The sequence below is a fragment of the Taudactylus pleione genome, unplaced genomic scaffold (genome assembly GCF_031769625.1).
Source record: "Taudactylus pleione unplaced genomic scaffold, aTauple2 ptg000114l, whole genome shotgun sequence".
In the NCBI taxonomy this organism is placed as follows: Eukaryota; Metazoa; Chordata; class Amphibia; order Anura; family Myobatrachidae; genus Taudactylus; species Taudactylus pleione.
The window spans coordinates 22,806,537-22,829,032 of record NW_028284516.1 but is presented as its reverse complement, the minus strand read 5'-3'; the positions used below and the strand labels follow the sequence as shown (position 1 = coordinate 22,829,032).

The following is a 22,496-nucleotide window of genomic DNA, read 5'->3' as shown; positions in this document are numbered from 1 at the left end:
GTGTGTGTATGTGTGTGTGTGTGTGTGTGTGTGTGTGTGTGTGTGTGTGTGTGTGTGTGTGTGTGTGTGTGTGTGTGTGTGTGTGTGTGTCTGTGTGTGTGTGTGTCTGTGTATGTATGTATGTATGCCAGCCAGACCTGCAGAGCAGTAGATGTCAGGTGCCTGAGATGCCCGGGCAATGCGGGGTTAAGTGTGTAACACCCACTCCCACCATGTGATGTCCGCCCCGCCCTCCGGTGTGTGGTGAGGGTGTGCGGGCTTCTCCGGGCGGGGCGTGGCCGTGTGATACCTCCTGGCCGGTTCCCGGGTATATAGTCAGCTGCTCCCGGGACACAACATGCAGCAGCAGCACCCGGGCTCCCAGCTCTCCAGCAGCAGCGTAGATCCCCTGCAGCAGGTCAGAGCGCCGGAGCCCTGTGCTGTGAGTGTGCGGCGCCCAGACGGGACGTGCCTCCTCCTAGCTGCTCCCTCTCTGCCGCTCCGCTCCGGACCTAGCCGGGACATGGACAGCAGGACTGCGGACCCCAGCCTCGCTCTTGCCGTGCAGTCCCAGTAACTTCTGCGCTAGAGCTCCGGCACCAGGACCCAGCGTCAGCCCCCCTTACCCCGGACAGCACAGTCTGTAGCCTTCGTACTCCAGTCACCGTTCCCCGGAGGGGACCCCGCACCATGAACATCGCCCTGGAGTTCTTCGTGGTCACCTTCAAGGTGCTGTGGGCCTTCGTGCTGGCTGCGGCCAAGTGGCTGGTGCGCCCGAAAGAGAAGAGCGTCGCCGGGCAGGTGTGCCTGATCACCGGGGCTGGCAGCGGGCTCGGGCGCCTCTTCGCCCTGGAGTTTGCCCGGCGCCGCGCTCAGCTGGTGCTCTGGGACATCAACACGCAGAGCAACGAGGAGACGGCGGGCATGGTGCGGCACATCTACCGGGAGCTGGAGGCCGAGGACGCGCTGCGGCGGGGTGAGTGTGCAGGACGGGCCCGGGAGAGGACTGGGCACCGGCTGTAGCCACTGGGCAGCCCACCCAACTAACTTCTTACCATCCCTGTATACTGCTGTTATCTCTCTGTCCTCTGCCTCATATCCTGATCATGTAGAGCAGGGGTAGGCAACCTGTGGCGCTCCAGCTGCTGTAGAACTACATATTCCAGCATGCACAACCACAGTTTTAAAGGGCATGCAAAATCTGTGGCACCGCATGCTGGGATCTGTACTTCCACAGAAGCAGGAGTGTACAGGATGGTCAAAAAAAGATGCACAAGTTTATAAGGTATAATGCACCAAAACATTTCATGTATGATTTGTGGGTACATACAGTAACCACTGGTCCTGATATAGCTCATATTCATCTGTCATTTCTAAGAGGGATAGCCCCCAATTTTTAAATGTCAAATAGTTGTATTGGGTGACTGTGACTCAACGTACAGGTGTCAATATTCGATCAGCCCCCTGTACACTAATTGTTTTACCTCCTGCATTTTCTGTGTTTTTAATATTTTCTAGTTGAAGGAAACTCTAGTATACCTGATTGTGGGTGTCATACTGCAGCTAGGGAATTCCAGGTGTTTTCTAGAGCAGCCTGTAGGTGATGTCTTGTACTCCAGCTGCTGTGGAACTATACATCCCAGCATGCACTGTCACAGTTATAGCATTCCCTAATGAAAATCTGGGGCAAGACCTGCTGAGATATGTAGTTCCACAGCATCTGGAGTGCCTACCCCTGTTCTAGAGCATGCATCACGAGTACCTGAATCTGTAAGATTCATGGGTGTTAATAAATGGTTAAACCTTTTTGCTCTACTACATTCATCATTCTAGCCCCTTCTTTGTATATCGCAGAGCAGATTTGCCCCAAAGCTGTTAGTTAAAACTGCTTGGTTATGTATTGTCTTGTGTATGATCAAAGTACAGGCACAGTTTGCATTGGATGTGGTCCCAATCCTTGTTACATAAATATGTGCCGTTTTTTTACATCTGTTATAAGTATAATATTTAGAGCTCCACATTTGTGTGATGCAGAAACTGGACCAGTTGATATAAGGAGCTTTAATCTGGGGAAATGAATGGCTTGGTGCTAAAGTTAATTCAGTACTCAATATGATTAAACACTTGTTAGCTACTTGTTACTATGTGCTTTTTTTTTTTATTTTTTTTATGTTTTTAATTTGTGTTTATTTTTTTTCCTTACTTTCCACTCGTTCATAGCTGGGAATTCTGTGGAGGAAGAGGTGCTGCCATGCTGTAATCTCCAGGTCTATACGTACACTTGTGACGTAGGAAAACGGGAGAGTGTGTACTCCACAGCTGAAAAGGTCCGCCGGGAAGTGGGAGATGTATTTCTGCTGCTCAATAATGCTGGAGTTGTCTCTGGACACCATCTCCTTGAGTGCCCAGATGAATTAATTGAAAGGACTATGATGGTAAATTGTCACGCTCACTTCTGGGTAAGGTTTCATATTCACCTTTTGCATTCTTAAGTTCTTTGCTTCAACCCTGTATTCTCCTACTGCTGTACATGAATTACCCATTTTATAGATAGTCCAAGTATAACTAGATAATTTAAAATATGTTTCTGTCTTGGCTATGGCTGATATCAGACATATCCCATAGACCAGAGGTTTCCAAACTCTGTCCTCAAGGCACGCTAAAGGTCCAGGTTTTAAGGATATCTATGGCTGAGCATAGATGGATAAATCAAAAGACTGAGGTACTAATTTAGTCACCTGTGCTCATGCATGGTTATCCTTAAAACAAGGACAGTTAGGGTGCCTTGAGGACTGAGTTTGGGAACCTCTGCCATAGATCGATCTTAAGCATTGAAGGACTTGTACACATTTAAATACATTTGATACAACTTCTCTCCCAATATGGGGTGAGCGTCGTGATGAGACCTACTAGGGTAACAATACAAAGCTATAGTAACCATTGAAGTCCATCTTCGGCTGATCACGTAGGAGTGATTTGGAAATGGAAGCAATTGCATAACCCCCAAAAATTGTTTCCCTACACAGTAGCAGAACTTATGTCCATATCTTGATCTGCATTTATCGAAGGACTTGATTCAACTATGTATAATGTAGTGGGCATCCATACGGTAGCCCCTAAATCGCGCATTTTAATAAACCCCAATTGAATTGTTCCCTTGGAGACTGATCCGTGACAGGCAAGCGCAGTACAGGAAAGCATGGTGATGCAAGTTATGCACGCCCCTTGTGAGATTCATCTTCTTTTGTGGTTTTTTTTTTTTTTTTTTTGTATCTTCCACATATGCTCCTTGCTAAGCATAGATTCTGCAGATAGGTGCAGTTTGTGATTTGAAGTAATGCCAGACGTGGATTATTTTTCTTGTCCTAATAAGATCATACATACAAGTGGCTGTTATATTCACTATTGTTTGTCTCAGTGCGTGTGTTTGGGTGGAGACGAGAGTAATGGATGTGATATATATTATTTTATTTTACGCGGAAAGCGTCTTTTCATGCAACTTTTTTACCTTCAAATGCGTCTTATTCACAAAGCGATGCGAACAGAATGCACAAGCAGCCTCTATACCACTAGCGTTCCCGCTAGGCTGTTTTAGTGGGGCACCGCGCCATGCCCACTAAAACGTGCCATCACCACCTGCGGACGCTGTGTCCTACAGGTTGGAAAAATTGCGGTGCAGCGATCACCGCTGGTGAATAGATGCCGAGTGCATGCGCACGGCATCTGTTTAGAAAGGGGAGAGCTTGGGAGCAGCCCGGCGTGTCCGGAAGTGCCGGGCACACCCCAAGAGTCCTAAAAAGGGGGTGTGTCTTAAAGAGATGCCCCCTTTTCTCGTGACCACTCCCCATTTTTGGACACTCACTGAAGTTGAAGTGCCCTTTCTACGGTCTGGCGCCCTGCCCCACATCGGACCTAGAGTGAATACTGTACCAAAATATATTTCCATGAGCAGACATCTGCAATAATTAAAATCTTAAAACAGAAAATATTGGCAGAAATAGTACTTTTATTATTTATACTTTGTTTTGCTTCAGGTATTCTCAAATTGGGGAATTTATCTTCTCATGGCCACATGCCATGTTCAGTTTTAAAATACTTCCCTTAGATACCACCACTTGTCTGTTTTTTTAGAAGCTTTAGTAAATATGCTCCTGTCTGATTTTCTGATGATAGTAGTTAACTAGGCTGGGTACAGTGTCCCTACCTATTACAGGAATTTTGTTACTGATTAATTTCATTGTTATCAAGTTAAATTTTAGTTACACACCCCCTCCCACCCCTACATCTAAATTCTGTACAGTCACTGGAGACAATGGGTTTATGTGTAGTCAGTTATCCTTGAGTTATTAAACCAATTGTGATGTGCCTCTTCTACAGTATTGATCTTTTTCTCGGGTACAAACCTGGGGTTGGGTGGCCAAATGCAGTCTCTCTTCTGCAGGATAGCCATAATATCTTTAAATACTCAACTGTTTGTGCAACAAATATTTACCTTGTTGCATTTTTTTTTTTTTTGTTCAGTTCCACTATGATTAAGCTGCCCCTTGTGAGCAATCATGGTAATGCATCCCATGATCAACTGGTTTGTCAGATGGAGTTCTGCAACTGCTGCTACTAAAGTTAACATAACTTTACACATTTCTTTTTATTCATAACTGAAACTATTACCTAGCCTGGGGTTGTAGAGCTCTGAACTTTAGCAGTCCTTTGAAGCTTTTGAGAAGCTGTCTTCTTACTGTAGTCCATATCTAAGAATGATGGTGACCATAGAGTATTTTTGCCTGAATTACTTTGAGAGAGCTGCACCTAGGGGTATATTTACTAAAGTGAGTTTTTAGATGTAGAGATGTTGCCCATAACAACCAATTAGATAACATTTAACTAGCACCTTCTAGAAGATGATAGCTAAGTAGAATCTGATAAGTTGCTATGGACAACCTCTCCACCTCTAAACTCTCACTTTAGTAAATTTACCAGAGTACTACTACTATCACCCATAAGCCCAGGTATAGTTTGTAGACTGTCAAAAGCTTAAAGACAGCATAAATTAAGCTTCAGTGACTCTTCCAGATTAAATAAAGGCCACAGTCCGATATTAATGGACCCAGGCCTAAAGAGCATATGATTCTAAGCATTATATTTAAGAAGAGGATTAGAAATATATGGTTGGAAGTGAATGTGTATGGATAAAATGCTGAGTTACGTGACTCCATTTTACAGTTTGTACATTTCACACTGACAATTGAATGAACGGCACATTAATAAAAGGTTGGGTCAATTGTGCCGCTCCACCATTACGTCTAAAAACTAATACTACTTTTACTACTCTAAAATGTGACACCGCTGTTTACTCAAGCGTCAATGTGTACTACCAGTTCAATATATCGTATAGTTAAGGGTATATGGAGAAAAAGCATTCAACACCTAAAAAGCACGTTCTTATCAGTCTTTTCTGCCGGTGGGAACAAGCTGGTTAGACCTGCAGGGGCTGGTGCAGAGTAACACAGTGCACTTTTGTGGACAGACTTTCATTTGTTTTCTAGCTGAGCGTTCTCTGGTGCCGAGCGTGCCGAAGTACAAGATATGGGAAGCTGTACACCACACGCATCTCAGCTTGTGGCTACAGGGGATGCAACTTGGTGGTAATAAGACATTCACACCTAGTCAAAGCTAAGTGAGGCCGTGACCGCAGCATTGTGGGCTATGCTGAGGTATGTGTACTTGTAATATTCGTTTTTCCGACTGATCTCTTATTTATTTATTTATTTATTTATTAACAGTTTCTTATATAGCGCAGCATATTCCGTTGCGCTTTACAATTGGAAACATTGATAGAACAAAACAGGGTAATAACAGACAGACATAGAGGTAAGAGGGCCCTGCTTGCAAGCTTACAATCTATATGTACTAAAGATAACCCTGGTGCAAGTGCACACTAGTGATGCTGGGCATTAACCCAGGTGCACAGATAGAAGTGGTCTGTAGGCATGCAACTCAGCATATGAGCGATATCTGAATTTAGTTCCATTCACAAAATTTGGGTGCAGTTAGTCTACTAGCCTTCGACTTTGCAATGGCCTGCAGTGTGGCGGTCATTTCTTTGTGTCATTTTGGACAGATGACTTGCTACATGTCACTACCCTATAATTGAAAACCTAGGAAATGAAAACCCTACTTGGTGTGAAAAGGACGGCTAAACCCGATCCTTAGTTCCCATGTTGCAGTCCCAGGTGTAGGACAATCCTTGGCAAACATTACCGAAGAAAAGATTGCTCTCACTGCATCAGAATGTTCTATTTTTGGATAACCGCAAGTTCTTGAAACTGCTGATTCAGTATTCTGGCAGAGGTAATATACACAAGTGAGAACTCCATTAACCTGTCTGTTGGACTTTTGCAGTAAAGACTTTTGGATGCTGGGGGGGGGGGGGGGGTGGGAGCATTTAATAATATCCAAGAGCATTATTTAATACTGGTGTTGTGCAGTCAACTAGCTGCTGGTGGAAACTACTGTTCCTGTGGTTTCTGCTATGTATATTAAGCCTGCCGAATGAGTTAGCATTGAGATCAATGTAGTTTATGGTATTCAGTATGGGGCCTATTTTGACAGGTATCATATTTTTCGGTAGCTGTCACAATATTTTCTGCCCTGTTAGCCGCTCTCATTTAATTTAGAGGTAAACAATTGCCCTATTTTTATTTTTTTATTTTTTTTTAGCCAATGCAATTCTCTGCTGAAATTTCCAGGTCCAAAATACCCACCTATGCATCTATCTACCTACTAGGCTTTCTAAACATTCCATAATGTTTTAATTAGCTTGAAATGTAACCACATGTGTAACTCTCTCCTCGACAATCCTGCTGTCTATTATACATCAAACAATTGTATTGTGCCCTGTTCTCATGCACTCTATTGGGTAACTTGTAAAAAAGCACATTTTCCTTATTTGAGATAAGTTTGTCTGGTAACCCCAGTCTCTGTATCATAATTGTTCATTTCCCCAGATTTAGTCCCCTGGCTGAAAACTGTTTAATTTTAACATTGGTCTTTAAGGGTTGTACTCTCCCAAATGAAGGGAAATTGACGTAAATTTGTAAATTCTAATGACTGTGCTCCGCTGGGCAAAGAACAGATGTCTGCAAGAATCACTTGATGTCATCTAGCACTTCTTCCAGTGACTGGAGACATCTGCACAATGGATGCAGCCAATTTCAGTGGTAGATCGTCCTTCCTTTTTCTTTCCATATCCATAAATATGTTCCCCCAGCAGCTGTGAGCTGTGGTGTAACACTTGCTCACATCTACTGGAGAAAGATGGAATCTGCTTCTGTCACACGGTCACTGGTGCTATCGTTGGTTGAGTTCAAAATTCAACTTTCGTTTTTTTTTTGTTTTGTTTTGTTTTTTTTTTTAATGTGCAGGGTGCCGATCGCTGATGAGGGCACATTTTAATTTTAGACTCAACTTGTTGCTAAAGCTGATTATATAAAATTATTGTAATAAAAAAAAAAATCTAATGCCACATACTAGTAGTATTCTTTCAAAATAAACACACGCACTGAGACAAACAATAGTGAATAATAATTTTATATTCTCCATAAAAGGGAGAAAGATATGTTCTTTCTGGAGAAATTCCCTTTTGCAACACCTGATGTGTGGGTTTTTTTTTTTTTTTTCTTTCTAATTTTGTTTTAGTTCAGCCTCTTGGTTGAGCAGCTGAACCCAACTCTTCCCCCTTTTGCTCCGTTGTGGTCCTACAGTGTGTATCTTCTCAGGAGAAGGCGGGTGTATTTCACAATTAACAAAACTGACATGGCGTGGAGCCTTGCTAAAACTACCCCTCTCTCTAGTAAGAGAGGAGGGTTAGAAGCAGGATTTTGGACAGCATTTCAAACACTCCTTGATGTGATAATGGTGGTTACCTGAATTTGTTTTAAACCTACTGGGCGCAGTTAAATTGTTTTCACTGGCAGCTGACACCCCCCGACCCCTTTGTGCCAGACTGAGCTATTCAATTGTTGCGCCGGCATTTCATCTCGCACCCCTCCCCCCCCCCCCCCCCCCCCCCCAGGGGTGGCGAGCTAAACTGCGCAATAAGTGACCAGTTTAGACTCCCAAACGGCACTTTCCACGTTCACGCCCAGCATTTTGGTTGGGTTTAGCTGTGTTACGTGTCTACACCCGACCCCTGTAACCGCGATAATTGGCATCGATTCAATAGCGCCATGCAATCTCCCATCACTTTAGACTGGAGATCGGGCGGGCTAAGCCAATTGAATTCTGCCTACTGAATGAAGCGGCCAACATTTGTTTAAATTGCAATGCTGCTAGATACAAGTAGCATCGCAAGTGGATATATGGTTATTGGAAACAAGGATTTCCATTTTCTGACATGCTTGAATATGTCTGATTTCTAGTGGGTATGAGGCCTAATAATGAATAAGGAACTCCTCCAGGCATGACTTGTTGGAAGCATTGGAGTCCCAAAGTTAAAGAAAATTTTGTTGTCTCTTGTGATCAGCTTCCTAATATAGAATTGCAATAAAGTCCACTATGCAGATGAATCTTAATGATTTTTCACGCATGCATCTGAGTGTCTTAACGGCGTGCAGGTAGATGTGCATTCTATGTAAAGCTAGGCGTATTCAGAGACCTGTCTAAAGCTGGATACACACTAGACAATGTGCAAACGACGTGATGGTCGTCCCTATTCCCCTTGAACTCCCGGACAAACACTATAGTGCATACACACTGTGCAGTCTTCCAAACGATATATTGTGCGTCGTTCGGTTGTTTCATCGTTACCTATATAATGTTAACTTATCTTCTGGTCGTCCAGTAGTGCGTACACACACTGCACGATTTGCGGCAAATCATTGACCTCTTCAGATTGAGCAGCATGTATGGCGGATCTGAAGATGCGAGCATTAGTGTGTACTCGTTGGGCGATTTATCGTTCCGATGCGTCGGAAATCGGCAAATCGTTTTACAAATCATCTGGTGTGTACCCAGCTTAACTTCAAATGAATCTCTTGCAGCAGGGATAGGGCTGGTGCATGCTGATAGCCATGACGGCTACAGGTAGATGGATGGGGCAGTATGGTTTAGCTCTGAATCGGGGCCCAATGTGTCTGCACACAGTAAATTCTGCAGATAGAACTGTTAGTGTTAGGAAATATACCATTGGATATGGAAGCCTGAAAGAAATCTTGGTGGACCTATTTAGTGATGGGTAGAAACACTTCAGTATGTAAAATGCATAAGATATATATTAGAATATCAGCGTACACAGCCTTTAATGCATTCGTTTCTAAGTTGAAATTTTACTTGCTCTCTAAAACTGCATGGACCACTCACTCACTGTTTGCTGATGACGTATTGGCGTCACTCCCCTCTCCCTCCAGCTTTGGCATGTAAGAAACGTTCTTAGATATTAGCTGGCCAGTTACTAGCATGTCCAATCTGCACATTTCCCATGCTTTACATTATTCCTGCATTTAGTCATAGATTTCTGCCTGTTTGCGACAATGTCTTGGCCCCAGCAGCTTTCGGTTAGTCACTACTTGGCAATAACACAACACTTGTAGTGCTCACGCTCTCACATGGCTCAGTCTGCAGACCTATTACACGGAGTGCTCAAGGGGGAACATTATATGGTCGTCTCGTAGTGACCATCTGCAGCTCATCAGTTGTGGAACTGTAAGCACCTAGTTGCCAAACTGCTGTACACCTAATTCTACCTACTAACAATTATCCACATGGCAACGGCATATTCTGTAGTGCTTAACAACTGGGAACAAACTCCTTAATAAAATGACTGTCTGTTAGCTGACAGGTAACAGGGCAATCCAATTACTTCATTATTCCAAAAATGACACATGCATTTCATTTTAAGATTCCTGGCTAAGAGATCATATTTACTTGAATTCCCCTCCCATTATGAATTATCCATTCATCTCGTGTTGCTAAATATTTAATGTATACATCTTGGTAGTATGCTTGTACTAAACTAAATGATCTTTTTGATTCTTTTCCCCTTTTTTATTATTTTTTATTTATTATAATTGACAAAATAGGGGGGACGGAAAATACTCTTCCTTTGCTCAAAGTCCTGTAAACTGCTCTAGTACGGAACATGACATGAAGGGTTAAGTTGAAAAAGCCTGTTAATCTGTCTGTAAAAGTCATTATCCTAAAATGTAATTATGAAACTGCCCATTGCTCTCAATACGTTATTTCCTTGTTTCCACATTTGCTTTACTTTTGCCTAATTTGTCTTGACACTGCAGCTGTGGCAGCCTTTTGTGCGGCTAAACCGTTCCTCTGTTGTGCTGCATGAAAAGCACTGGATAATTCTGGATAAGGGGTGGGAAGAAGTGCTAGACTGTTAGAAGTTAATTTGCCATAAACTAGAACGTTGAGAACCAATTACTAAAGCTATGAAGTGACATGTAAACGCTTGTCCAGTTTCACACATTTTGTGTCTAATAAGTAATTGCTGATTTGCGCGCACACAAGAAGTGTAGTAATCTGCACAATGCAAGTACTGGCTTTCTGCACACTCAGTGGTATGAGTTATGTTCATGCTCAATCCTTTCAGTGAACAGAGCCTCAGTATTGCACATCCTTGATAAACCTGCAGTATAAATCCCAATTTTAAAGCGTACCAGAAAGCTGGTGCTATACCAAACATTCAGATTTGCATTTATTTATGTCATTTGAACTCAGCAGAACTTTGCAATCTCCATCTTTTTAAAATGGAGCTTTTAATGATCCACCTTTACATCTATGATAGTGCCGTTGCTTTAATACAAACATTGCTCTTGGTTATGTGCAATAAAAATGCATAACCTAATCATATGTCGATGTTATTACAAAGAGAAGGAAGCCCAAAAATGCCAGTTTATTTCCTGCCCAGTTTTCTGCAGACCTATAAAGCAATGACTGGCTGGTACTTGGGGATTCCATTATCAATTTGCAGACTCCAATCAGCGCGACCAGTGGTCTGGCTAATAAGTGCTGAGCCCTGCTGATCTCTTCTATGACATGTACAAATGGTCACCCTCCTTTGTAAATATTCTGTCTTGACGATGCCACGAGACTGGTCTATAGTGCAACAATCCTGCTTTTCTCTGTTCAACCTCTCCTACATACATGAACGAACTATAAAGCTGCCAGGGGTACAAATCTCTGTTCTTTTGGTATGTTGTCGCCACGTGTTTGGAAATCCCATGCTTTCTCAAATATTTCATAGGAATGTGCTTTTAGTTCTATTGATCAGATGTGCTCAAGAAACCGCTACGTACGTCTGGCTAAGTATACTGTAGAAATTGATCCTGAATATGGAGGGATTATTCTTGTCATTGATGGTCTGTGCTAAGAAGCATTAACTGGAGATGAGGTAGGGTTCCCATCTTGTTAGTCATGCCGTAACTAGCCAGCTTTGGTGAGCCATGTTTCTTGGACCCCAAGTGTCGGTGTACCATGTCTTTTTCAATCCTACAAGTTGTTTACCAATAGCAACTTTAACTTCTCTGACAATCAATGGTCCCCAATTTGTAGTTTTGGCTCATCTGTTCCCTTGGTCTATCCCAAAATTTGCAACAGCGACCTAAATTGATTTGACACCAGTAGTTCCCTTCAAAATAAACTTTTGCTTCTTCTAGCCAACTGTAAAGCAATACTAAAGGGCATGTGTTTCCCTTCAACAATTCCAATTTCCAACTATTAATAATACCACTTTCAGAGAGAAAATGGCAAAAAAAAACCGGCATTTGCATGCCAGGTTTTTTTTTGTTTGTTTGTTTGTTTTGCCATTTTCTATTTGCTACCCCTTTCACACTGAAAATGAATTTGCCAGGTAATTCATTTTTACATGGTAATTTGCTAAACAACCCAGGACTAAATTCCCGAGTCTCCGAGCCTGCAAAAAACTAGGGTCGGAGACCTGTGAATTTAGTCCTGGGATGACCCTTTCACACAGGGAAAAATCCAGAGTTGTTTACCAGGTAATTTGCTAATTTCATTTTCAGTGTGAAAGGGGTAGTTTATATGTTGCACACATTTAGCAGTGCTGTACAGAGAATATTTGGTACTTCACATCGGTCCTTACCCCAGTGGAGGGGTTTGTTTTTTGTTTTGTTTTTCCCTTCTTTTCTTGTCAAGGCCAATTGACCTACCAGTATGCTTTTGGATTGTGGGAGGAAACCAGAGAAAACCCAGGCATACACAAGACCATAGAAATTCCACACAGATTGGGCCTTGGTGGGAATCAAACCCAAAACCTAAGTGCTGGGAAGTATCAAGTGATTCATTGCTCCAAAGTGCTGTCCTATGCCTAGAACAGGAAAGCTGTGGTCCTGCCTGGTTATCTAATGCATTATTGCCATGGTTGTCCAGGTTATGTGCTAGACTATGATAGCGCAATGAATATAATAGTAAGGTAGACTAGTCCCTCAAACTACCATTTCACTGAATCTATGGATTCTAAAGCGGGACTTGGGACACCCCAGTTATCTGCAGTGTCCCCAACAGAAAAGTTCAAATCTAGTAGAGCAATTTATGAAATGCCTCACTTATATTTGAACGTATCTCCAAGGGATTTGCGGTATTGTGCTCTGTATGTTATGTGTAAGTCCCTGTTCACCATGGTCACGTTATTCTGTATAAATGGCTCTTTTTAATATTTGTAATTAAAATTCTTATGGAAAAATAGTCCCAACCTTTTCATTAGAAAAGACTGCAGTGTTTGGAGATGCCGGCTAATCCTGCGTATTTGGCAGCTATCTATCTTTAAAACCTCCTTTTGTGCAACGCTAGCCAACTTGGATTAGTTTCTTAACACCTGCAGGCCTACTCTGCAAAGGACATGTGGACTTGCTTACTGAGGGGAGAAATGGTTTGGAATGCGTGTACCAGGCCTAATGGTTAGCATCATCCAGCAGCATAAAAATACCTTTCGGTTTTGGAAGGGTTTTTTTTTTTTTTTTTTCTTTTGCTCCCCCCCAAGATAAAAAATCTATTCCACAGGTCCCTTGTTCCTCCAGTGCTTTGTTTTTGAATTGGCAAGTGTCGTAACAAAGCTGTGTTGGAAGGAAGGACATGGTGCGATCACAGAACTTTGTTAGATCTTAAACAAACACAAGATGGTTCTCAGGAGTTTGTTGATTAAGTTACAATGATTACTCTGTGCTCAGCAGTTGGCACCAGCAGAGCTAGAAATTACAGCAGATTTGATTTCAGGGGACACAGTGATAATCTTGTTAGTCAGAAATTAAGTATGCTTCAAAGAATTACTTGGAAATCCTTAAAAGTGCAAAGAGATCTGAAAACTACCTGTTTTTCTTGGCCTAGTCATCAGAACATTTAAATAAAACCATTTTAGCAGAGCCTGGTTGTGTTTTTTTCTTTTTCTTTTTTTCCCTCTGGACTAAGTGTATGTGTGTGAATGTAGGGAAAAGAGGAAAAAACATAAAATATATATATAATATATACTCTGCTCCTGAACCTCTCATTAACTATGACTTAATGTCCTGGGCCAAAATGTATTTTCTGTAAAGTGTTTTTTTTTTTTTTTTTTCTATAGCTCCGCCCACTATTCCTGAACCTATATTTCCAGCAAAATAGCTGTGTGTGTGAGACAGATTGTGTTTAACTTCTTCCATTTTAAACTGTTAAGTAGGGTTGGAATGTTTTTTGCTTTCTAACTGACTTTAAAACTTTACATCATTTAAATTGGGTATATGAAATCTCATGTCTTTTGGCCTGTGCCATGCCTTAATGTCATCACTTCTTAGGCAATTATTGGCTGTAGTCACAAGGATATTGGTTCACAAGATGGCTGCATTCTGTGTATAGATCACTGGAGCCCTAATGGAATGTGAACTGTGCTTTACAAGATTATTCAATGTGCAGATTCCATTGCCATTCTATGGAGCTATATGTGATGTTTGTGAAAACGCTGAAATTCTACTATTCCGGCCAGTAGTATCGTGTTTGAAATGCGCAGCAATTGCCCTCCAGCCCCGTAGAGACTGAGCACCTGACAATTGTATAGAGTATCACATGGCTATTGGATGTTTATGATTAATGATCCAGAGGTAACGAGTTATGCTGGGCCTGGGTACATACTGACAGATATATCAGCCAATATATCTGCTGCACATCGGCCAGTGTGTACCAGTGATCTGTCTGAACGGCGTCATTCAGACATATCGCATTGGCTGCGCTGCTCAGCCGATGGACAGATATGTCTGCAGACATATCTGACCATCGGCAGATGTGTATGGGCGGTCTGCAGACCACGCCTCGGGGAGGGACACTCCGCCGGGACCCGCTGCAGCATGCAGATGAGTGTTGATCAGTGTGTATGAACGACCATCGTCTGCAGACCACACACACACACGCGCGCCCGCCCGGAAGGGGGCTTGACCCGCCCACCGGGACACTCCGCCGGGACCCGCTGCAGCATGCAGATGACTGTTGTGTATTGTGTATGAACGACCGTCGTCTGCAGTTCACTGGATCTGCAGATATATCGCTTAGGCGTATACCCACCATAAGTTGCTGGTGTCTTACACCATGCAACTTTAGTAACAATTGATAAGGGTATGTATTTTGCTGTCATTTTATTTTTATTTGCATTATGGTTTGAAAACTGCATGAGTCTGGGCTTCTGAGTATTTCTTCTAGCCAATGTCCATAAAATACTCATTCCTTTTAAAGCGAAAACAATTGACACAAATGTCCCCTGGGGGTAAAGCCCATCTATCTGGAAGTGAAGTCGGTCTGTGTGCATTTCCTGGTCACTGGAGATTAATTGGTGCTATATAATTGTTTCCAATTATATAAAACATTTTTGAAGGGATTAGGCAGAGTAAAATTTATTACAGTTTTTGATTGTGTAACATACTGCAATATGCTGTAGCTTGCTCCGTGCCAGGAATCTGGTTTTTAAATTGAAGACTGCAGACCATGCTGTTTGGCACTGTCACTTTACATGCTATTGTTACATAGTCAGCAGACACTAAATGCATTGATAGCGGTTATTTAGCTAATCTTCCTTTGGCTGCCTGCAGTGTCTTAGATAACAGTGCAAATGAGGCATTGTCCATTAACTGCTGCTTATATGCTTTCACTCTTATACAGACCACAAAGGCATTTCTTCCCAAAATGATGGAAATGAATCATGGACATATTGTTACCGTTGCCAGTTCGCTGGGTTTGTTCAGCACAGCAGGTGTAGAGGTAAGTGGTATTGTGTGTTTTGTCTTATTTTCTGTTACATTTTTTTTTTTTTTTTCTCTTCTACCCAAATCTTACTGCTGTATGCCGTAATGAACACATTAGACAGTACTATTCTCTTGTAAAATAAAATGGGAACCTTTTATGGTAGGGCAATGTAAAGAGGCCAACTATGCCTTCAATTAATACCGCAGGTTGATGAACCATATTACAGATGGGATCTACTCTGTTTGGCCATTGTTATGCTCCGCTAAACTTTATACATAGAATCTTGCATTTTATTAACAGTCACATAATACTTAACTATTCAATTAAACCAAAATCAATTTCAGGTGTTGCAATGCAAACCTCCTAAAGGGCCCACCTGCTTTCATGACACGTTGATCACATGATCTAGCAGTTATGACCCATCAGTACATAGGTAGCCTGGCATAAAAGCTTGTGGCGACTATTTTATAGCTAATTAAATGTGATCTTGGTAGGAAAAACATTCAGTGCTCTAGAAATATTTTTGTTTTTGAGATTTGCTTCTCACCCACATTCCATAAAAATATTAAAACTCCAATGTATGGATTCTTATTTCTTCCCCTCTAAAACACAGGATTACTGTGCAAGCAAGTTCGGTGTTGTGGGTTTCCATGAGTCTCTTAGCCATGAACTGAAAGCTGCAGACAAAGATGGGATTAAAACTACTTTGGTTTGTCCCTATCTGGTGGACACAGGCATGTTCCGGGGTTGCAGAATCAGGTTAGTGCATATAGGAGAGGCGACGTCCTTTCTATGTCCTTGATGCAGTGCCATTGTCTGTCTGTTAATCTGTTTCAAGAAATGCTTCTAAAACCGAAATTAGATTATTGCTGACTGACAAATACTCTGTACTATAGATATTTTGATGGTGGGGGTGGTAATCACATAATGTGTGTCTGATAAATTATCAGTACCTCAGTTGGTGACTCAAAGGTGATTTGCTAAGTAAGAACACTCCCTATTTGATTACAGCTTCACCAACAGCAGGAGCAGGTGTGTGTGCTTGGGATCCGATCTAAAGATCTACAGTAAAAAGGTACACCATGGGGCCAAATGTAATGGGGTGAGAGAACTCCCATTTCTAAACTCAGCCAAAGTAATAGTCAAAACATGCAAACTTGCACGTTTTTCATAGCGTTCTCGCTAGCCTGTTTTAGCGGGGCGCTGCGCCCTGCCCCCTTTCTGGAGGGCAAAAAGCGCCCTGCCGTCACCGTGCACCGCTAAGACAGCCTGCTGGTGCCATCTTCACCCGCGGGTCACAGTGTCCCGCGGGTGGGGATATGTGCGGTGACCCGGTCACCACTGGTGAATAGACGCTGGGCACATGCGCCCGGAATCTATTCTAGCTGTCAGCAGTGCTTGGGGACTGCCCAGCATATCCGTAAGTGCAGGGCACGCCCCCTAGAGTGACAACAAGGTGATGCGTTTTAAAGACGTGCCCCCTTTTCGGTTGCGCACGCAGAAGTGCCCTCTCTAGCTCCGGCGCCCTGCCTGCCCCCGGAGCTAGAGTGAACACTATTTCAGCCTCAAAGAACTCTCAAGATTTAGGGGCCTATGCATCAAAGCTTGAGAGATAAAATTGTGTGAAAAATGACAGTTAGGAGCGGATTGGTTAATACTTTCTCTCAAACACCGCCTATAAAAAAAGTTAGAAGCTAATTGGTGATTTATAGCTCACAATTTTATCTCATCAAGCTTTGATATATATATATATATATATATATATATATATATATATATATATATATATATATATATATATATATAGGCCCTTTAAAACTCTCTCATCCCAGGTGTTTTTTTTTTTTTTTTTACGGCTAAACTCTTACATTTTCTAAACTCTCACCCTATTACATTTGGCCCCAGATGTTAGACAGTCAAAAGGTTGACATGTAGAAAGGTCAACATGAAAATAGTCGACACAAAAATGGTCAACTTCTTCCCCTTTTCTGTTCGGGTTAGACACCAAGGGGATTAGGGTTAGAAATTTAAAAAATTGTCAATCATTTAATGTAGACCATTTGTACATGTCGACCTTTTGTCCCTGTCGACCTATTGACTGTCTAACATCTGGTGTCTACATTTTTTACTGTAGATCTTTCAATCCACATCCGTGTGCATTGGGCTATCCTGCATTACTTTTACTTTTGAAGCTATTCGGTTTGTGGAAAATACAGGATGACCCAAGCATTCAGCATTGGAGGCCTCTGAGGCATCCTAGTTTAAAATGAATTTGTTGACAAAGGTATTTGCAGGAATATTTAATGATATAATAGTCTCCAAAGAAATAGGTGGGTACGGCGCCAATAATAAAAGTGAACAGTGATGTACAATTTAGTGTTTAAAACTGTAGCAAACTTAGCCTTACAGTATTATGGCGTCAGCTCCAAGTCAATAATAAAATACTGCTAAAAGTATTGATAAACAATGGATAGAAACTGAATTGACTAAATAGCGACTAGCTTGCTAGGTGGAGGTGTAATCTATTAACATTTACTACTGAATGTGTTTAGAAGGTATATAAACCATATAAGTGGAAAAGTGTATGTATTATATATATATATATATATATATATATATATATATATATTTATTTAGAAATATTGTAGAAGTGGCTTTTCATCAACCCCACCCATCTGTCTGTCCTGAGCAACTCCAGACAATATCTAATGGGCAGCCAACCAGCTCTCATCCAGGTGCGCCTCATTATTCTATCACTGTTATGAAGTGTCAACACAGACACAGGCTGGAATGTGTAAATAAAACTCACTGAAACATTTATCTTTCAGGAAAGAAATTGAGCCATTCCTCCCGCCCCTGAAACCAGATTACTGTGTGAAGCAGGCCACGAGAGCCATCCTCACAGACCAGCCCATGATCTGTACTCCTCGCCTCATGTACATTGTCACCTGCATGAAAAGGTAGCTGTCTGTGCTGCAGAGCATTGTACAGAAGGATAATGTGTGTTATCTCATGGTAACTAGTGCACTGATGTACTATCCTGCTCAAAGCTAGTTAAAGAAGACAGGCAAATATTAATAAGGAAATAAATGACATAAGATTTATCAGTTTGAGGTTCCAAACGTCTTCACAAAAGAAGAATCATTGTGACTTTGCTTAAACTGAACTTTTAGCCAATTATGGTAGTAGGACATTCACAAAACAGACCATCCCAGTGGTGAAGGGGGGGCTCTGCACATTGTGCACCCAGAATAGACCCTACAGTGTGCCTGCAGCGGGTCTACCCCCGTAATTAATCTGTCAGCAGTGCCATCTTCTGGGAGGTACCTTTGGAAAGGTGGTGCATATATTCAGTCAGGGCAGTGCCACTCTTCTGCGCCTGCATCTTCTTCCCTAATTTCACATGGAAGATGACGCTACAGACAGATCTGTAGCCAATGTGAGCATTAGACTGCTTTTATAATGCTAATTTTAATCATTATAGCTGTAATAGAATGTGTGAAATCCCATAAATGATATACTCTGCTTACAAAGAATGGACTGTGATGACCGCACAAGGTATTTAATGTCCATTAAGTTAAATTATTGTATCTAAACCCTTTTGCATAGTGCTTTGCTTGGTACATTCCTTTTGGTAAAATAAGTTACTGATGACTCTGGCTTTTCCTTTGCTAAGTAGAGAAGTGTATGTTTTGCATCCTAGTCAGTAAGTGTGTAACATGCAATGTCTTCTCTTCGCAGCATCCTGCCGTTTGAAGCTGTGGTCTGTATGTACCGGTTTCTGGGAGCAGACAAGTGCATGTACCCCTTTATTGCTCAAAGGAAACAAGCCACAAATAATAATGAAGCTAAAAATGGAATTTAACTTTTTTTTTTTTTTTTTTATTTCATTTAGTGTAACTGTCTCGTGATTAGACTGAACTTTTTATTGTTGAACAGTCAACACATCTAAAGACTTGGGAAAGGCACTAGTGCATCAGCATAACGTTCGTGACTGTTTGTTTTTTCTTCTACACTTCGGTGCATCTGTTCTTTATTCGAGGCTGGACTCTGAAGTCATACCTGGTTCCTCTGTTCTTGTTCTATACACTGTAAATTTGACCTAGAGATTTTACAAAATGTGACCAAGTAAAAAATGTTTGAAAAGCTTAAATGTAGCAATAAGTCTTCTGTAGAGCTACTGTATAACAGTAAACCTAACTTCTGCAACTGCACTGTTACATAAACTTGTATTATACAAAAAGAAAATGAAGAAAGAAGTATCGGGACGGCAAACAAAGCCTAGATCAAATAAAAATCTGCCTATCAGAGGGGAAGCAAATTAACCTTTTTTTGTTTTAACATATTTGATTTTCCTATTCAGTCTACCTGCCCGCTGCACACAGTGAAGGCATCCGATGTTCGGGAGATTGATACCTGTTAGTTCGCTAGGAATCTGTGCCTTCAGCAAGGCCTGAACCACGTACAGCACGAATGTACTGTAACCCATGTATGTGTCTTAGACCAGCTTCTACTAGTCTGACTTGCACTAGAGTGATGAAATATGCTATACATGATGGCACATTTCTCTATTATACTATTAAAGTCATACCTTTTGGTTATATGACTAGTTCCTTGTAAATTGATAAGCTGCCTTGTTATTGGTTCAGTCCACAATATGGCCACTTTTGCAATGGGTACACTCTAAGAACAAAGTGGCTACTTGCAAAACCATGCATGTATTAGAACATGATGTAAGCGGCAAAAAAAGTGCTGTAGGTTATTGGGTAGTATTGAGCAGTTAACTGTATGTTTTGACCCCTCCATAACAAATCTGTTGTTGGCGCTATTTCCCCCAGCACTTTTTAGTCTCTTAAAATGCATCTCTCACATACCATTAGTGGAGGCAGCCATTTTCTTAGTTGAGAAAATATTCATCGGAATGCGGTTTACCTATTCTATAGGAGTCTGTGCTTTGTGACAATTAGTCAGGCAATACACATATTGGTTACCAAGTTCTTCAGTGAGGTCACTGTTAAGGCAGCATTCTCATGGTTACCACTTCAGCACACAAACCATGTCTGCCTTTTAGTGGACCTATAAATAACATTGGAAATATCTTGGTAGAAGTGTTGGGGTCTATGTGGAACTAGATGTCAATGCCCTGTAACTGGACTCTAGGGAGTAGATATATTAAAGTGCTGGTTTATAGAATTTGAGGTGTTGCTCATAGCAACCAATCAGTCTACTTAACAGAAGAAAATAGGTAGAATCTGGTTGCTATGGGCAACAGCTTCACTTCTATAAACCTTCATTTTAGTAAATACAAACCTAGAGGTTCAAACACTACATACAAATAAGTTGAACAACTTTGCTGCCAACAAGCATCCTAATTATGGTACATGTGAAATTTGTAGAGGTGTAAAGATTATTATTATTATTTTATTTTTTTTTTGTGTTCTACAAAATTTTTTTATGTTTTTGTATAGAAAACATTTTTACAGTTGTGCCTTGAATTAAGTAAAAAAAAATATAGCTAGAAAACATTGTATAGCGAATTTCTACCTCTGTATCTAAATGTATTCAATTGTCTTGTAAATTACTATCAGACTTCTGTAATTTACATTTTTTTTTTTATTATCATTTTGACGTCTTAAATATTGACCAGTGTCTGGTTTTATTAAAGCAAATTACCTTACTGAACATGTGGTGTGTCAAATAAGGTTTGAGTGCGTTTGTAAATCTGTGGGCGGAGTAATGCTTTTTAGTTTTGCAACTAATGAAGTGAAAAAACAGAATGTTCCCCTTTTTTATAATATACAGATTTTATGGGTTGAATCAACATTTTTAAGAATCCTGCCTGTGACATCACTGAAATATCAGTTTTTGTCCCTGCTTAAATGGATTATTTGTTGGTGCAGTCCACAAAATGGTTTCCTCCACTGTGTGCAGACAAGGCAGAGGTTCCCAAACTCCTCCATTACACTCCAGGTTTTAGATATCTATGCTTAAACCCAGATGGTTTAATTAGTGCCTCAGTTAAATTGATAGTCACCTGTGCTCAAGCATGGATATCCTTAAAATATGGACTGTAATGGCGGAGTTTGGGAACCTCTGAGACAAGGGATACCCTTTAAGACAGCCAAACAGCCACGTTCTGTTGCATCGTTTCTTCATGCAACTTCATACAATGATCCCTCTGTTTTTATCGAACAGCATATATTGGGGAATACACTGTGTAGGCTAAACATCCATGTTACATTTACAGTATGTGGAGGCAGCCATTTTGTGGGCTGGGCAAAAATTAGGAATGTAACCTATGAATTCACTAGGATGTCACTGTATAGTGATAGGCTGCATATGGTTTCAGCCCACAAAATGGACTCCTCCTAGTGAAAGTAATTTGAAGCACATGACACAGTATGGTAACTATGTAGTGATTAGCTCTGCACACACCAAGGTGTACACTTCTCTGCACCTGTGAGCGGCCTCCAAAAAAAAATGTCTGTAGCTGTGCAAACATTTTTAGGAGGCGCACTCTACAAAATGAACCCTTTTATGGTAATTCCAAAAATGTTTTATATTCCCCTTTAGTATAAGCCTTGTCTCCTGTGCTGGAAGGCTGTTCCGCCTATCTACTACCCTTGAGGTTAAGTACTCCTTTTTTTTTTTTTTTTTTCTAAATCCTGCTGCCGTCCAGTTTCTTGTGTATCCCCTTGCTCACATACAATTATACAGTCAGGTCCATAAATATTGGGACATTGACAGAATTTTCAGATTTTGGCCTCTATTCAACACCACAATGGTTTTGAAATGAAACAAACTAGATGTGCTTTAACTGCAGACTTTCAGATTTAATTTGAGGGTAATTACATCCAAATCGGGTGAACGGTGTAGGAATTACACCAGTTTCAATATGTGCCTCCCACTTTTTAAGGGGCCAAAAGTAATGGGACTATCAACTCAAAAGCTATTTCATGGACAGGTGTGGGCTAATCCCTCGTCATTTCATTATCAATTAAGCAGGTAAAAGGTCTGGAGTTGATTCTAGGTGTGGCATTTGGAATCAGTTGCTGTCAACTCTCAATATGAGATCCAAAGAGCAGTCACTATCAGTGAAGCAAGCCATCATTAGGCTGAAAAATCAAAACAAACCCATCAGAGAGATAGCAAAAACATTAGGTGTGGCCAAATCAACTGTTTGGAACATTCTTAAAAAGAGAGAATGCATCAGAGAGCTCAGCAACACCAAAAGACCCAGAAGACCACAGAAAACAACTGTGGTGGATGACAAAAGAATTATTTCC

The 22,496-nt window shown here is 41.3% G+C and overlaps 1 protein-coding gene across 1 annotated transcript; it reads left to right on the top strand.

The window, feature by feature from the left end:
• Nucleotides 1-258: 258 nt before the first annotated feature.
• Nucleotides 259-19,363, top strand: RDH10 (retinol dehydrogenase 10). Its single transcript, XM_088471570.1, has 6 exons — nt 259-955; nt 2,200-2,438; nt 15,127-15,225; nt 15,824-15,969; nt 18,039-18,170; nt 18,952-19,363. Exons 1-6 carry the CDS (start codon nt 670-672, stop codon nt 19,073-19,075), a joined length of 1,026 nt encoding a protein of 341 aa, XP_088327696.1. The 5' UTR covers nt 259-669; the 3' UTR covers nt 19,076-19,363.
• Nucleotides 19,364-22,496: the final 3,133 nt, after the last annotated feature.

What these genes read in the sequence shown, in the direction of transcription:
- RDH10 (XM_088471570.1), top strand. Translation starts at nt 670, where the DNA reads ATGAACATCGCCCTGGAGTTCTTCGTGGTCACCTTCAAGGTGCTGTGG. An exon ending in CGAGGACGCGCTGCGGCGGG is followed by an intron (nt 956 to 2,199) that starts GTGAGTGTGCAG and finishes ACTCGTTCATAG; the next exon opens with CTGGGAATTCTGTGGAGGAA. An exon ending in TCAGCACAGCAGGTGTAGAG is followed by an intron (nt 15,226 to 15,823) that starts GTAAGTGGTATT and finishes TCTAAAACACAG; the next exon opens with GATTACTGTGCAAGCAAGTT.